This window comes from Hesperophylax consimilis, chromosome 20 (genome assembly GCF_061612785.1).
Source record: "Hesperophylax consimilis isolate HC1 chromosome 20, BYU_Hcon_1.0, whole genome shotgun sequence".
Lineage (NCBI taxonomy): Eukaryota > Metazoa > Arthropoda > Insecta > Trichoptera > Limnephilidae > Hesperophylax > Hesperophylax consimilis.
In genome coordinates, this window is record NC_142855.1 from 9,977,911 (window position 1) to 9,994,556 (window position 16,646).

Here is a 16,646-nt window from a genome sequence, read left to right on the forward strand (position 1 = left end):
TTATATGAAACGACAAAAAGTGAGGTGGAAGAAATGATTATAATACATTTGTCTAATAAAATATATGTTTTTTTTCGTAATCAGTAATTTTGGTTCAGTGTTTATTGAAAAGAATCCTGAAGGGTTGATAATTATGACGAAAGTTATGTCAGAGGCCTGAAAGGTTAAGAAATATAACAATCATTATGTCAGAGGCCTGAAAGGTTAAGTTAATAGTGTAAAATAAAGTCAATACCCACGTCTGTCTGTTTGTGCGCTTAGTTCTTCTAAACCACGCAACGGATTTTAACTATCATTTAGAGAATTTCTTCCGGAAGGTTTATACATATATAATACATGCATATTATATTTATAGAAAGTAGAGAAAAGTCAGGCAACCCCGGGTACACGTAAGAAAGTTTCATATAATTTAAAAGTTCCATAAGCGTCAATTTGGATAAACAATTGTCCGGTGCTTACTTTCGTGATTATTTTCTTTAATTTTTCGCTGTCTATGGATATAATACACACTGACATTTGGCTTCAGCCCGGTCGCCTTCTTTGCTTTCCAACCTTGCGCGTAGTAAATTGTTGCTTCGCCTTTCGAAGTAATATTTTGTATAAACTTTAACATAATGAAGTTACATTTGTAAGATTTGAGATTATTTCAACAACCATCACGTTTTTATATCTAAGTTCTTAAAATTCGAGCTCTCCTTATTTTCTAGTGACGTATCTTTAACACTTTCCAAGCGACCGATAATAATCAAGTCACATTTTTATCAAGTTTTAAACTTTACGTTTGTTTCTGTAAAGTTTTTAAGCGGTCGTTCGTCCGTCATGTCATTATTAAAAGCGGCCGTTTATTGCAAGGTGGTATTGGTGGATTGATAATTTCGTGAAAAAGTTACTTGGTTCAATGTTTTAACACAGTTATTTTTCATTTTCAGCTAAGATCAATTACTATCACATAACAGGACGCTACCACAGCAGTACCATGGATCATCCCAACCCAGAGAGTGTTTCTATCAAGACGGAACTTGGGTCCGAGGAAGAAGGCGCAGGTGAAATCGACCTTCTTGGTATAAAGATCGAGCCAATTAGTAGGTTGAATTGGGTATATATCACAAAGGTGTTTAAAATTAGCGCAGACAGGACAGCTGCTTGTTTTCGACTTTCCCTCTTGTTGTTCATCCTTTTGATTTTACCCAATATTTACAGGCATTTGTCGGAACTAAGAAAACGTTATATTTTTTTGAGCCAGAGCAAAAGAGCACCCCTGTTTGTAGAGTGTGAAGACGATAATTGCTGTAGTTGGTCATGTCAGGCTGTCCCGATTTCAGGATTGGAGTTATAATTGTTTTCGTCACCGGTTAGACAGCGTTGTGGATTAAAGGGCTGTAAGGAAGGATTTATTAATGCTGGTGTTAAAGAGGCCCACATTATATAATGGAGGAAAAACAGACGCCGGTAACTCGTTCCACATACGAGCCGTCTTAAACAAAAACGAATCGAAGAAACAAATCGTTCTCATGAAGCCAACAACAACTGAGACCGGGTGTTCCGCTCGAGTCCGTTGAGCTTCGCGCACATGCACCGTTGCACCGGAGATCAATGCTGCTAGCTCCTTTGAGAAGGCTTCATTAAAATACCCGTAGAGCAGAATCAGCATGCCTATATTCCTACTGCGCATTATAAATGGTAATCGGCCTGTCAACAAGGGATTGTTAATCCGACAATTTTACTGATTATGCCCGGTAAACCGTTGCCAGTTCCTCAAGATTTACTTCCCTCAAAAATCACTCAAAAATACTCAGATATTTATTAGATAACGCATATGACATGTATTTTTATGCTCTCGTGAATATGAATTACAAGGATTCCGTGATTAATTATTGCATTGATTTGAAAAAACTATACATTCCGTCTGAAAATCCTAAAGAACAGAATGCTTCATGAATGTTCAACGCAATCCTTAAACACAATCATCATCGGATGCAATGATGAAAACAATTATAACTCCAATCCTGAAATCAGACAGCCTGACATGACCAACTCCAGCAATTATCGGCCAATATCCTTAGCAACTATAACTCCAAGATTATTTGAAAATAATACTAAATGACACGATAAATTAATGTCTAAAGATTAAATGTAGACTATCCACTAATATAGCAATATACACTGTAAAGCAAATAAGATAATTCAACAAGAAACGAAAAACTACCGTATACGGGTGCTTCTTAGATCTAAGTAAAATCTTCGACAGGATCTGTCGTACAACATTATGGGAGAAATTGAAAGCTGGGGATATACCTACCATATATATAAATACACTATTTCGATGGCACTACCAGTAAGAAAATGTTGTACGTTGTGCAATTACATACTCCCAGCCAATATACTTGCGGTCAGGAGTAACGCAAGGAGGATGTATGTCCCCCATCCTGTTTAATGTATATATGGACGAGTTGTCAATTCGCCTGGATATCAAAGCGGGCTGTCGTATTAGCAATGTATGCATAAACAACATAAGCTACACGGACGACATGATCCTCCTAGCTCCGTCGATCGAGGTATAAAGATTACTAACGTAAAACACTTGGGGCACATTATTAATCAAGACCTATCGTGTCTAATATGATTGCCCGCAGATTTTGTAAATGCAGAAATACTGTTAAATACTGTTCAACGCTTTCTGTACCGACTTGTATACGTGTGAGACATGGTGTCACTACCGAACTTGCTCGGTAGAACGACTCCGAATCCAATATATTGACGCCTGTAGAATCATATTTGGATACAGAAGATATAGCAGTGCATCGACAATGTTCACGTAATTATGACAAAATGGATTTGCCGGCCTGATAATACACCGGGTCACTGGAAGCAGGATGCGGCTAATGTCCTCCGCCAACACGGTGGTGACCGCAGCTTACCAGCACCAAGCGCAACTTCTCAAGACCACGCCTTATTTATTTTTCTTCATCCACTTTTGCATTTTTCACATATCTATTGTAAAAAAAATGAGTATATCTATATGAGACGTGTGGGATTGCACTATCCTCCCCACATCCTGGAATAAAAATTATAGTTTTTGGGTAAAACATTTTTATGCAGTTGAAATTTTGTACTCTCTGTGACAGAGCTTGTGCAAGGAGCAAGAGAGTTAAACAATATTCTATAATCCGACAAAATCTACGAATAATCATATAATTGCACCGACGACCGTAACTCTAAACTTAACCCTCGGCATGTCTTTGCATTTCAATGTATTATTGTTTTGTTATTCCAGGAAGCATTCAAGTGGAAACTATTCCCATCAAGGCAGAACCAGGACCCCGAGAAGAAGACGGAGTTGGAATTCATTTTACGGAAATTGACGTAGACCTGCTGGATGTTAAAAAGGAATGCTTAGACCACTCTGAAATTATTATCGAGACTGCAGGTAAAATAGATTTTTGTTTGTCTGATTTCGTTTTAAAAATTTTCTATTTTCATTCTATAAATCTATATTTATTAAGGTTTATACGCCACGTCATCTTTTTCAGATTTGGACCCGAAGACACATCCCAGGGAAAAACCGTATTCATGTTCCAAATGCAGCTATTCATGCTCACAGAAGAGATATTTAAAACGTCACACGCTCACCCACACTAGAGAAAACCCCTTTTCATGTTCCGAATGCAGCTATTCATGTTCTGAAAAGGGAAATTTGAAACGCCACATGTTCATCCATACTGGAGAAAAACCTTTTTCATGTTCCGACTGCAGCTACACATGTTCTCAAATGGGATCTTTAAAACGTCACATGCTTACCCATACTGCAGAAAAACCTTGTTTGTGTTCCTACTGCAACTATTCGTGTTCTAAAAAGGGACAGTTGAAAGTTCACATTCTTACCCACACTGGAGAAAAACCCTTTTCATGTTCCGACTGCAGGTATACATGCACACAAGAGAGCTCTTTAAAACGTCACATGCTTATCCATACTGGAGAAACCCCTTATTCATGTTCCTACTGCAGCTATTCATGTTCTAAAATGGGAAATTTGAAACGTCACATGAACACCCATACCGGAGAAAAACCTTATGCATGCTCCTACTGCAGTTATTCTTGTTCTGAAAAGAGAAATTTGAAACGTCACATGTTTATCCATACTGGAGAAAAACCCTTTTCATGTTCGTATTGCAATTATTCGTGTTCTGAAAAGGCACAATTAAAATTTCACATATTTACCCACACTGGAGAAAAACCCTTTTCATGTCCCAATTGCGGGTATTTATGTTCACAGAAGGGCACTATAAAACGTCACATGCTTACCCACACCAGAGAAAAACCTTATTTATGTTCCTACTGTAACTATTCAAGTTCTAATAAGGGATCTTTAAAACGTCACACGCTTACTCACACTGGTGAAAAACCTTATTTATGTTCCTACTGCAAATTTTCATGTTCTGAAAAGGGAAATTTGAAACGTCATATTCTTACCCATACTGGAGAAAAACCTTACTCATGTTCCTACTGCAGCCATTCGTGTTCTGATAATGGAAATTTAAAACGTCACATGCTTATCCATACTGGATAAAAACTTTCATGTCTAAACTGTAGCTATTTATGTTCGTCAAAAGGAACTTTAAAACTTCATTTGGAGGAAAAACGTAATCAATGGATGTCTTGACATATTGTGTATGCTTAAATAAATTATGTTCTCATGCAAAGTGTTTATGTATTCGTGACATTAATATACCTATTTTGACATTGTATGAGTTAATTATTTATTTTATTAATTCTGAGAGATAATGTATTTTATTCATTAGTTTCATTTCCTCGAGTAATTTCTGGTGGATATTCAAGAATTATTTTATTTAATTTTTGTTTTATTTAGACATATCCTTCATATTTTTACAAATGATATGTATATTAAGATTTAAATGGTACCTATTTGAATGTCCATTTAATATATGAGTTATTTTTTCTGGCCATTGAATGCTTCTTAGCTAATAAATGTACGTGTAAGTAAATGATAACAAAAGGGAGAAAGTGTGTGGAGAAATGATGGAAATAAGAAATCATAAGCTCACGAACTTCATCTTAAAAAAAAAATTCACCCGTTATTGTTCCGAAACCGGTCGGCATATATAAAAATATAGTGGTTCAAACAAAGGAATATTGTTTCAATTATCGGTTTCTAGATAACTGATAAAATGAGAATTCATCAAATGAATTTTCAGAACAAATTTATTCATCACATGACAATTCATCATCGTTATAACACATCATAGCACAGATTCAGAAAAGTACATTTCCATTACACGATATGGCGTTTCAGAGGGTGCGATTTTAGTTGACCGACTTTTGTTGAACAATAATTAGTGCAGACGTTTTAGTTTAACTCGAACTGATGTTGATAATTAAGATAGCGTCAACTGAAATAATTCGTGCGTGCGTCTCTATAATTTCTGACATTTTGCAGAATGAACTTGAGAACTTGTCAGGGAAAAAACACATAAACGTCATATTTGGGTTAGAAAATGGATTCTAAGAAGAATTGAAGTAGGTGCCTATACTGTTTTGAGAGAGATTTCCATCTCCACCGACTTAAATTGACGTTTCCAGTAGTAATAAAGTTGAAATTAAATAATTTTATTAATACATAAATGCGTATTATGCTTGCAGCGAAACTCGACAACTTTATCCTCATCAAAATCTTTTTTCTATGTCCCATTTCAAAAATAATATAATATTATTCGCATTTATATTTTTAAAATTTTTATCCCAAAGACAGGCATCGCTTTGGTAGTGATAAATACACCTGAACATTATGTCATCCGACCTAAATATAAACGTCTTCTTTGGCCAGAGGACGCAGGGAACTAAAAATCGCAAACGAGTTGAAACATGTGTTCGGACGTGTCAATTCGATGTAAAACTAGTACGATGACTCACACTCGAACAGCAAAAGTAGACGGGCTTTAAGGCAATGCCATACGTAGTTATGCAAAATCATTTGTTTTCGGTTTGAAAATTTGGTCGCCTAGAAATGTTTCAGATGTTTTTATTAAATAGTGCGAGTAGAATACATCTTGGCCTTTGAAATAATCGAGTATTTTTGGATAAGTCTTTTTATAAGCCCAGAAAAAAATAATGTAAAGGCCTATGAAAACTGCTTTAAAGTTCAAAATCTCCTACTTACGAACCCATTTTCGGTTATGATTTTATTGTATAATGTGGAGAATTTAAAAATTTATTTATAAAATGATCGGAAAAAAATAAATATTTATTCCTAAACATCCTCAAAATAAAATGCACTTTTTGGCCATGTTTTTTTCTTGCATAAATCAAAACAGGCGGATGGTTTTAAGCGGGAATTTAAACCTTATCGCCATCTACGTAAGGGTTGTTATTGATAGCGGCTCAATTTAAAATAATACACGACGTAGTGGATCGCCTTAAAATTTAGCCGTTAAACTAATAACTTGATCAACTCTGTAGATTGGTTGTTCACACTTGTCGATTCTATCAAGTGTCATTCGACAGAGAGTTGATCAACTAAAATCGCCTTGTCTGAAAAGACAAGCGCCAAAACTTGCCTTCAGTTTTATAGCTATTCAAACTTTTCAAAAGCATACACAATAAATATTTAGCATATGTCTGGTTTCTTAAAATACCAGAATATACCGTGAAAAATGCGAAAATTATGAATTTCGCGTGAATACGACAAAATTCACCGGTATTTTGCGTAAAATTGACGAATTTTTCCTAAAAGTTTGCGGTATCAAAGATCTTATAATTACTACTGGAAACTAATTCCTTTGGAAGGGTAGGTTTCGGTGTAGGCGGAGAAGTATGAAAGAATTTTAATGTTTACGTCATTTATTTCATTTACATTCGTAAATCATTGTTGAGGTTTTGACCCACTTGGCATAGTAAATATCATTTTATCCTTTGGGTAAATTACTTGTAAAACTGTGAGTAGTTTCTAGTACTTTTACGTAAAAATCACATAATATGTCCTTCAAGGGGATGGATATAGATAGTCCATGTTAGGGGGACAAATAAGATTCTGCAAGGCGAAATTTTGTATGTTCTTGTAACATTTGGTATCGTATTATGCAGAAGAATGTGAAATAATAGTCTGTTATTCTGTATATAACTGTTTATTAATGATTCAATCACAAATTGACGTAATGTTGGAATAATGCTTTATTAATATTTGTGATACATTCGTGCTTCAAAAATCATATAACATACCTAACGAGATATAAAAAATACAAGCAATGTTTTCTTTCTTCGTGTTTATCAAGAGATTTTGGATTATAAAATATTACTTGCGTAGAATAATATTATGTAAATTGCCGGGATACCGCGAACCTGCGCAAACCACTGGTGAAGCGTAGATCCCTGCTTGGCCGACAGAAATGAGAGTAGCGCCTCCGGCGGCAAATCAGCGAACTAAACTCAGGGGCGGCAGCTTTTGAATGTGCTAAAACAGTTTATAATTTACAGGTAGATACTACTCGTATTTCATTGGGGATATTTCAATGTTTGAAAATGTTTCTTAATAATTTTATTTGTATAATAATGTAATTTGTATAAGTACCTTTCTCACTAGAGAAAGATATTAAATTACGCATTGGTTTACGATCATATTTATGATGTTTGACAACTGTCATGAGATGTCAAATTCTAAGCCAATGAGATCTGAGCTTTCAGATCGGTTTCTAATGGGTTTCAAGACTAGACCGGACTTAAACGTATAGTAGTGAGGTTATACAGAGACAGTAATGGCAACATACACATTTATTTCTATGTAGGTACTAGGAACAAAGAGTCAATTGTAGGTAATTATTTTCATGAACCTAAAAAGCCGTGGACAGATCATTTGTGCGATTTTGGAAGAATGATATTAAAGCCAAAATGGCCTAGCAGCCATGTTGTTTTACACACTTTCCAAATTATTTAAACAGTGATATAAAATGAAGTATTTTCATTTAATTTTAACATTGTTAAGAGTATAAGAATATTTAAAATGGCAACACTTGGATTTCATCGTAAATTAAGAAATGATTTTCTTTTCCGCAGTATCTATGGATAAACTTCCCCACAAAGTTTCCTGTCACTTTTTGTTGGTTATGTCATTTGGTTTTGCTTTTTCGGCAATTGGCAGATCTTGCAAGAAAATAATCAGTCCTTCTCTCAATAAATTCTGCAACCTCGTTTTAACGTTAAAGTTAAACTGAACCACCAGATTCCGAATACGATAAAATAATGGATTCCACCGCCATCAAGATAGAACCAGGAACAAGTGCGGAAGAGATTGTTCCTGTGATACTAACGGACATCGAAATAGACTTTCCTTTTATCAAAAAAGAATGTCCGGAATCCATTTCCGAAGATAATTCAGGTAATTTGATTTCTTTTTTGGCACATAATTGCTATACAGACGTAAAATACAATCGAAATGACAAATCTTTTCTTTGTGTCGGGCATTTTTTAAGTGAAGTAGTTTGTGGCGTCAAAAAATCGTTACTCGGGATTGATTTTGTCTTTCGCGTTTTGATTTGTGTTTCTACGATGATTTGAGCCTTTTTTTATTTTAACGGAAGTCATCAAAAGAGTTGCAAGAGGGAGAAACAATACTTGACGCCATAAATAATGTGAGGATCTCTAGCGACATGTTAAAAAAATAGTTATATATAGTTATAATATACAGAAAATTTGGACACGCTTTTTACGCGCATTTTATGTTAAAAATACTCTGTAGTAATTAGATGATAACACTCATATATAACAATGCATTTTAATAGTAGTTTTATTTTTTTTTAATTAAAACCGATTGTTACTTGGTGGCCATTGCTATTGATGTAAAAGTTTTAGGCTTCTCTTAATAAACCAAAATATTAACCTACGCCTCCAAAATTGGTTTTTGTTCTTAAAACATATATTAGAAAAAATAGCATAAAAAAATATTTACATATTATGTATTATTTGGTGACCGGATAAATCATCAAAATGATAATTCATCACATCCTTAAAAAGTTATATAAAGTCATGGAAAGTTTCGAAACAAAAAAATTATTAACTGGGTTAAGTAGGTTAGGTTTAATTTTTTTTCATCGTTTCTAATGACTTTATACTACTTTTTAAAGGTGTTTTGAATTGTCACTGTGTTGAGTTATCATGGAACCGTATTATTTCAAGTTCAGTTGTGAGGGAGGGGGTCTGAAGAAGGTATTCGTAGGGACCTTTGCAATTCGGACTTTAAAGCTAGCGTTTCACCCAAGACCCTTTTTTTCCCAAAACGATTCTGTGATATGACCTGTTCTAATGAAGTTGACAAACTACTAACGGTTAAGCAAGTTACAAAAGGTCACAAAATAACTTTTCTTATCTTTTTAGATATTTTTTTGCGCCTGTATCATCCATTTGTTCACAAGGTATTTTCTCTTGACAGATGAAATAACGGAGCCTTCAAATGTAGACGGAGTCATCATCGAAGCAAGTGAAATGTCTAATACTGCAATTGATATCGAGGTTCCTGGTATTAAAAAGGAATACTTTGAGTCCTCGGAAAGAATTCACCTAGCGGCGGGTAAGCCTAATTCCCTTGATAATATTTTATTAACTCGTATATCCAATATTAGGTATACACTTCAATAAAATGATTTTCAAACAGACTCAAATGAATTTCATAGTAGGGGGACAGGATGTTACCGCACTGGAACTACATACTTGTATGGCCAGACACACACGAGCAATATTAGTCGCGTCGTTATCGCTGCCTTCCAATTGAGCTAGCATGTCATTTTTGTCGATCTCATATTTCAAATTCAGTATAAAAAATACTATCGTGAACTAATATTTCCTATATTTTGGCTGCTATCGTTTTGAATGATTACAAGTTTATAATACTTTGTTTGTAATTTATATTGTCTTGGATAAACATATCTCATTTTTATTTATATGAACACCTGTTTTTCTTTCACTCTAACTATCGAAGGTTACACTCATCAATGTATTATATTATATCATGTTTTATTTCATGTTACCTTTATGTATTTTAGTATAACGTTCAATAGCTGGATAGCCTTATGTATTAATGTTGATTCACTTCCATGTTCCTATCATTAGATCAAGGTTCCCTAGCATGTATTATTGTAACAGTTATATCACGCTTCTGGCTACAATCTTCTATCTATATATATAAACAAAAGTGTTCTTTTCAAAAAGTGAAAGTTTTTCACCGATTTCCTTGATTTTTTATACAACGTTGTATTCGAATACGCGTTTGTTTTTATATACCTATATTATATAGATTTCACCTGTGACAGGTAAAAACATCGCCATCTGTTGGATAAACTTGCTAAAAGTAACACGCGCTATTGTTTCTCTGTCTGCACAGAGAGGTTGAGATACAGCAACGTGTGGTACTGCTAGTTCTCTTTTAAATAGATCATACACCAATTAGTAACTCTTATCTTATGCTGTGTTAGCTAATGTTTTTTAATATGCCTCAGTTGAAAAATAAAGCTATGCTAACTTTACTAACATTGCTACTGTGCTAACATTTTTGCAGAGCATAACAGGTTCTTATTTTCGTTTCTAATTCATTTCTATGTTTAATTTTGTACGTATCTATATATTTTTTCTAGTTTATTTATATAATCTCTTTCTGTATGTACTATGACCTTCAATAACAATCATGTATGTAAATGGTACTTGTGCGGTAACTTTTAAATAAACTAAAATGTTCCATTTCCTCATATCATCACTTCTTCTTTGGCACATGAACATATTTCGACTGTGGTTACCACAGTAAGCTGAAAATGTTGCTTGCGGAGTGACAGAGGACTTAGCCAGCCGAGGAATTGAACACACGACGCCTGGGTGGAACCAAACGCGATGCCAACCCAGCCACTGACCGAATACAATTAGTTTTTAGTATTGAAAACGCGTTGTGCTTTGAATACTGTAGGGGGGCCGTAATTTGAAATTTAACACAGTTCGTCTTGGCAAATTAATGTACGCATTGTCGTTTTGTTTTCCCAGGTAGCATGCATATGGAGACTGTTACCATCAAGGCCGAACCAGGACCCCGAGAAGAAGAAGGAGGAGAAAATCCTTATATAAAAATTGATATGGACCTCCAGGATGTTAAAAAGGATTGCTTAGAGCGCTCTCAAAGTATTACCCCGAAAGCAGGTAAAACTGACTTCGTATAATAAATAATTTTTATTTTTTAAATAATGCGTAATAAAGTCCATAAAAATGGATCCTGAGACCTTTAGACCTCAACTTTAAATCTTTTGTGAAATGCATGGATGCTTGCACTGTATATGGCAGAGGCGGGGAACCTTTTCGCAGTAAGGGGCCATTTCTAGGGTTATAGTATCACCGCACTTAGATTTTGCCATAAATACCAATTGTTAATAAATGGATCATCTTTCCCAACTATACCGATTTCTAAATTCGGGAAAAAAATTCACTCCATGCTACTATACACCTAACAGGTATGCGAGTAATTTGCGTGATTGAAATTTTTCTAATATTTCCGGTCATAATTCTACAGAAAGTACAAAAAATAATCATTAGTTTTCTTTAAAGTCCCTTTAACAACAAGCACTGAAGATGTATTTAACAAATTTTACGTTTTTATTTAACTCACCTCTTTAAAAACAAATTAACGACATTTGGACAAAAACATTTCAAGTAATGTCCAGCTTAATTAAACAATAACTTACCTGACCAATCAAGACATTGAGTAAATTTAAATTCGCCTCTGAACAACGTTTTATCAATCAAAATGAAACAAACACTTAGTTTTAAACCACTTTATTTCGAGTTATATTTGTCGACCGGTTTCGATTGGACTCAATCTTCATCAGGACAATAAAATATAATACTAAATTATAATACAGAGTAAGGTATAAGGTAAACATAAAAGAAAGAGAAAGTATGTAGTAGAGGGAGAGAACATCAGAGACTGATTGGTGTAGGGGGTGGGGAAGGGGTAGGGGGAGGGGTTGGGGGAGGACCAAAGGAAGGGTGGGGGTTAAGGGTTAGGTTGGAGCAAGGAAACAACTTTAAAATCGGGCTGTTGGTTAGTTCTATCTGTTTATTTAAAATTTGGGAATTATTTTTCGTTGATTTAGAAATTTCCAAAGCTTCTAAGTTATTCAGGCGTATTCCTATTTTATTTTTATGAATTATTTGGACTCCCGTGTTTTTATTAAATGTGTGGTTAGTATTGATTAAATGTTCGGCAAATTCTGAGAAGCCTGTGTTTGTTAAGCACCTGATATGTTCTTTAACTCTAATATTTATATTTCGCGCGGTTTTTCCTATATAGGTTGCTGGGCAATCGTTGCAATTTAGTCTATAGATGCCAGAGTGGCTTAATTGATCCTCTTTGTCTTTAGAATTAATTAAAAATTTTGCTAAGTTATTGTTAGTATAGAAGGCCGGCCTTATTTCTGAAGGAAGTTTAAAAAATTTCTAAATCAACGAAAAATAATTCCCAAATTTTAAATAAACAGATAGAAATAACCAACAGCCCGATTTTAAAGTTGTTTCCTTGCTCCAACCTAACCCTTAACCCCCACCCTTCCTTTGGTCCTCCCCCAACCCCTACCCCTTCCCCACCCCCTGCACCAATCAGTCTCTGATGTTCTCTCCCTCTACTACATACTTTCTCTTTCTTTTATGTTTACCTTATACCTTACTCTGTATTATAATTAAGTATTATATTTTATTGTCCTGATGAAGATTGAGTCCAATCGAAACCGGTCGACAAATATAACTCGAAATAAAGTGGTTTAAAACTAAGTGTTTGTTTCATTTTGTATAATGTCAAGCCACAAAGTGTTTGCTTTTTTTAAAATTTTTTTAAATTTTTATTTATTTCTATACATACATTACAGTGTCTACCAAATATTTACATTTGTATATAATACATAAATTTAGAACTGTTGTTAATTTGGTGTTTTATGCTGGGTGTGAGGTAGGTTTGAGTAGGTGACACTGTGGTGGGTAATGTTATATGTTTCGTGAACACCTCACCTTTCTTCGATAGTTTTATCAATCGTTCAAATTCGTATCAACGATCGTGCAATAATCAGTGAACTCACCCAAGCCTAACCTTTTTTTACCTACTTCAAAAGTTTTTTATGTGTTACAAATAACTTTTATACTTACAATAATGTTACCAATTATCTCAATTAACTCATATTTTTGAACACTTTACAAAATAAGCTAATGATGAAATAATTTTGATTTTGCAAAATGATCTTCATTCATTATCCATCTTATTATTTATCTTCCCATAGAATATAGTCTTGGTCCATTATTATTTTAACCTACTTTGAAACAATCGACAGAGATAGATTAATCAAGAAATTAAGTTATATTGGAATTAATGGTAAAGAAAATAAGTGGTTCGTTGATTACCTATCAGAAAGAACGCAAGTAACAAAATATGGTGGTATAACATCTGAACCACATCACACTAATAAAGGCGTTCCGCAGGGTTCTGTATTAGGTCCACTGTTGTTCATTATATATATTAATGATATTATCAAAGTGTTGAAGCATTGTGCAATTAAACTCTTTGCTGATGATACATTGTTATACATAGCCAGTAAAAATGTACAGGACGCCATTGAAAAAATAAAAATTGACTTAAATTGTGTAACACTTTGGTTAAACCAAAACAAACTAAAATTGAACGTTATGAAAACAAAGTTTTTAATTGTGGATAGTATAGGAGGAAACGAGCAGGCAATACTAAAAATTGATAACTTAAACATAGAAAGGGTGAGTAGTACTAAATATCTGGGTGTAATATTAGATGAAAAATTAAAATTTGATGAACACTTAATAACTTACTGAACAGAATACATAACAAAGAAAATTGTTAAAAAAGTTGGATTCCTAAAAAGGATCAGAAATAACTTGGATCTAAAGACAACGCGCCTTGTTTACAATTCTATTGTTACACCGCATTTAAATTATTGTTCTAGTGTTTTATTCTTATGTAACGAAGCCCAAAATAATAAACTACAGGTTAGACAATATAGGGGGATGAGGATGATTTTAAAATCCATCATTTTTACTAGAGTTAAAATTATGTTACAAAATTTAAATATGATGACAACCAAACAACATATAATATATAATACGTTAACAATGATGTATAAGCTTCAAAATAATATGCTCCCAAAAAAAATATTATTTACCATGAAAATGTTCACAATTATCCTACGAGAAGACGCAGAGATTTTAGGCTTCCCAAAACTAAACTTTCATGCACACAAAACAGCGCGTTTTATAAAGGGCAAAAACTTTATAATAACCTACTAAATGTTATAAAGGAAGCCCCAAGCCTTAGCACTTTTCGTAGGACATGTGCTTTATATGTAAAAAATAATTTTTGATTGTTGAACATACTCACAATTATTATTTTAGTCACCTAGATATCTTATATAATGTAATTTTGTGTATTTATCTTTATCTCTTAAAATGTAATTGTTATTTTCTGTATTTTTTATATTTTCCTACTAGATCTATGAAAAAATTTGCGTACATCTAAATAAAGATTCAAAAACAAACAAACTCATTTCGAGGAATCTTAATTTTAACGTTTTTTATGAATTATTAAACTCTTATCCATAATTGTTTTCAGACTTATCGACTGCTCTGAAGACGCATCCGGGGGGAGAACGATTTTCTTGTCCCCATTGTAACTTCTGCTCAGGCAAGTCCACCTTAAAAGTCCACTTGCGCACCCATACTGGTGAAAAACCTTTTTCATGTTTTGTCTGCAACTATTCATCTACAACAAAGGGAAATTTGAAGACGCACATGCGGACCCACAGTGGAGAAAAACCTTTTTCATGTCCCGACTGCAACTATTCATGTTCCCAAAAGAGCGATTTAAAGATACACATGCGGACTCACAGTGGAGAAAAACCCTTTTCATGTCCTGATTGCAACTACTCATGTTCTCACAAGGGATATTTAAAGATACACAAGCGGATTCACAGTGGAGAAAAACCTTTTTCATGTCCCGACTGCAATTTTTCATGTTCCCAAAAGGGAGATTTGAAGGGACACATGCTGACTCACAGTGGAGAAAAACCTTTTTCGTGCCCCGACTGCAACTTTTCATGTATTACAAAGAGATATTTGACGAGACACATGCTGACTCACAGTGGAGAAAAACCATTTTCATGTCCCGTCTGCAACTATTCATGTTCCCAAAAGGGAGATTTAAAGAGACACATGTGGACTCACAGTATTGAAAAACCTTTTTCATGTCTCGAGTGCAATTATTCATGTTCTCAAAGGGGAGTTTTAAAGATTCACATGCTGACTCACAGTGGAGAAAAACCTTTTTCATGTCCCGACTGCAAAATTTCATGTATTACAAAGGGAAAATTAACTAGACACATGCTGACTCACAGTCGAGAAAAACCTTTTTCATGTCCCGACTGCAAATTTTCATGTTCTCAAAAGGGAGATTTGAAGGTACACATGCGGACTCACAGTAGAGAAAAGCCTTTTTCATGTCCCGACTGCAACTATTCATGTTCTCAAAAGGGAAATTTAAAGACACACATGATGATTCACAGTGGAGAAAAACCCTTTTCATGTCCCAACTGTAACTATTCATGTTCCCAAAAGGGAGCTCTACAAAAACACATGCGGCGGATTCACAATGTAGAATAACCCTTTTCCCGACTGCAACTACTAATGGTTTTAAAAGGGAAATTTATAATTTGTTATATAAAAGTTCATTTGATGAAAAACTTCATATTGCGACTGCAATTATTCATGTTCTGTTAAGGGAAATTTGAAGAAACACGTGATTTCGAAGTGGAGCGAAACCTTTTTAATGTTATTTCAGCATAAAAGTATTGGAAAATTCTGTTATTTTCGTCTAATGCCGTCAATGTTTTAGTGACCCATGACATTGTAGAAAGGAGGAAACACAGAGAACGGCTAACCATTCCACAGCCGAGCTCTTGAACTCATGAAGAGTCGTAGAAACGATCCGTTGTCATGTGATAAATATTATCAACTGTGTTCAAATGTTATAGATTATCTGCCGTTAGAAATGCCAGCTGAAAAAAAAATTATATTATTCGTATTTTTTTATATTAAACGCACTCAGCAGGTCCTGAGGAAAATACTTTCCCTCAGAGCCTGTCATCTTTGGGGATGCCGTGTGGATGGTCGTTTTTAGGAAAGAAAGTAGAGGAATTTCTGGGAAGGCAAAGGGTATAAGGGATGGATAGGGATCAGCGAGTCCAGGAGTGAGACGAATGATTTATCTCTCTGCAAGCGATAGGTTGAGAGAGCTAACCATCCTCTCCCGATGCAGCGTGCCACGCAGCTGGTAAGTAGCATCCTGAAGGTACCTTACCCGATGAACCACTTATGATAACTATAACCGACCTATGGCAGAGGTGTTGGTTATCCAATAAACGTATCCCGGGGTGGCGGTCCCAAACCCGCCTCTCAAATTCTTTATAATAAACTTAGAATTCACGTTACTTGACATTAATTTATGAGTGTTTAGTATAAAACATATTACTAAATTTGCATGCAAATAGAGTGGAATCTAGACACTCCATCATGAAAGATGGAACAATATAATACTAGGA

General features: G+C 34.5%; 1 protein-coding gene and 1 long non-coding RNA gene across 3 annotated transcripts; both read left to right on the forward strand.

Moving 5' to 3' along the window:
- Nucleotides 1-530: 530 nt before the first annotated feature.
- On the forward strand, nucleotides 531-4,743 carry LOC149414046 (uncharacterized). 2 transcript variants are annotated; one of them, XR_016304049.1, is made up of 4 exons: nucleotides 531-587; nucleotides 930-1,082; nucleotides 3,275-3,427; nucleotides 3,531-4,743. It is a non-coding gene; the product is annotated as an uncharacterized LOC149414046 (long non-coding RNA). The 2 variants fall into 2 exon arrangements; XR_016304048.1 differs by having other exon boundaries at nucleotides 560-628.
- Nucleotides 4,744-8,044: 3,301 nt separating this feature from the next.
- On the forward strand, nucleotides 8,045-16,097 carry LOC149414047 (uncharacterized). The gene is made up of 4 exons (XM_089643991.1): nucleotides 8,045-8,386; nucleotides 9,437-9,574; nucleotides 11,032-11,184; nucleotides 14,663-16,097. Exons 1-4 carry the CDS (start codon nucleotides 8,251-8,253, stop codon nucleotides 15,706-15,708), a joined length of 1,473 nt encoding a protein of 490 aa, XP_089500117.1. The 5' UTR covers nucleotides 8,045-8,250; the 3' UTR covers nucleotides 15,709-16,097.
- Nucleotides 16,098-16,646: the final 549 nt, after the last annotated feature.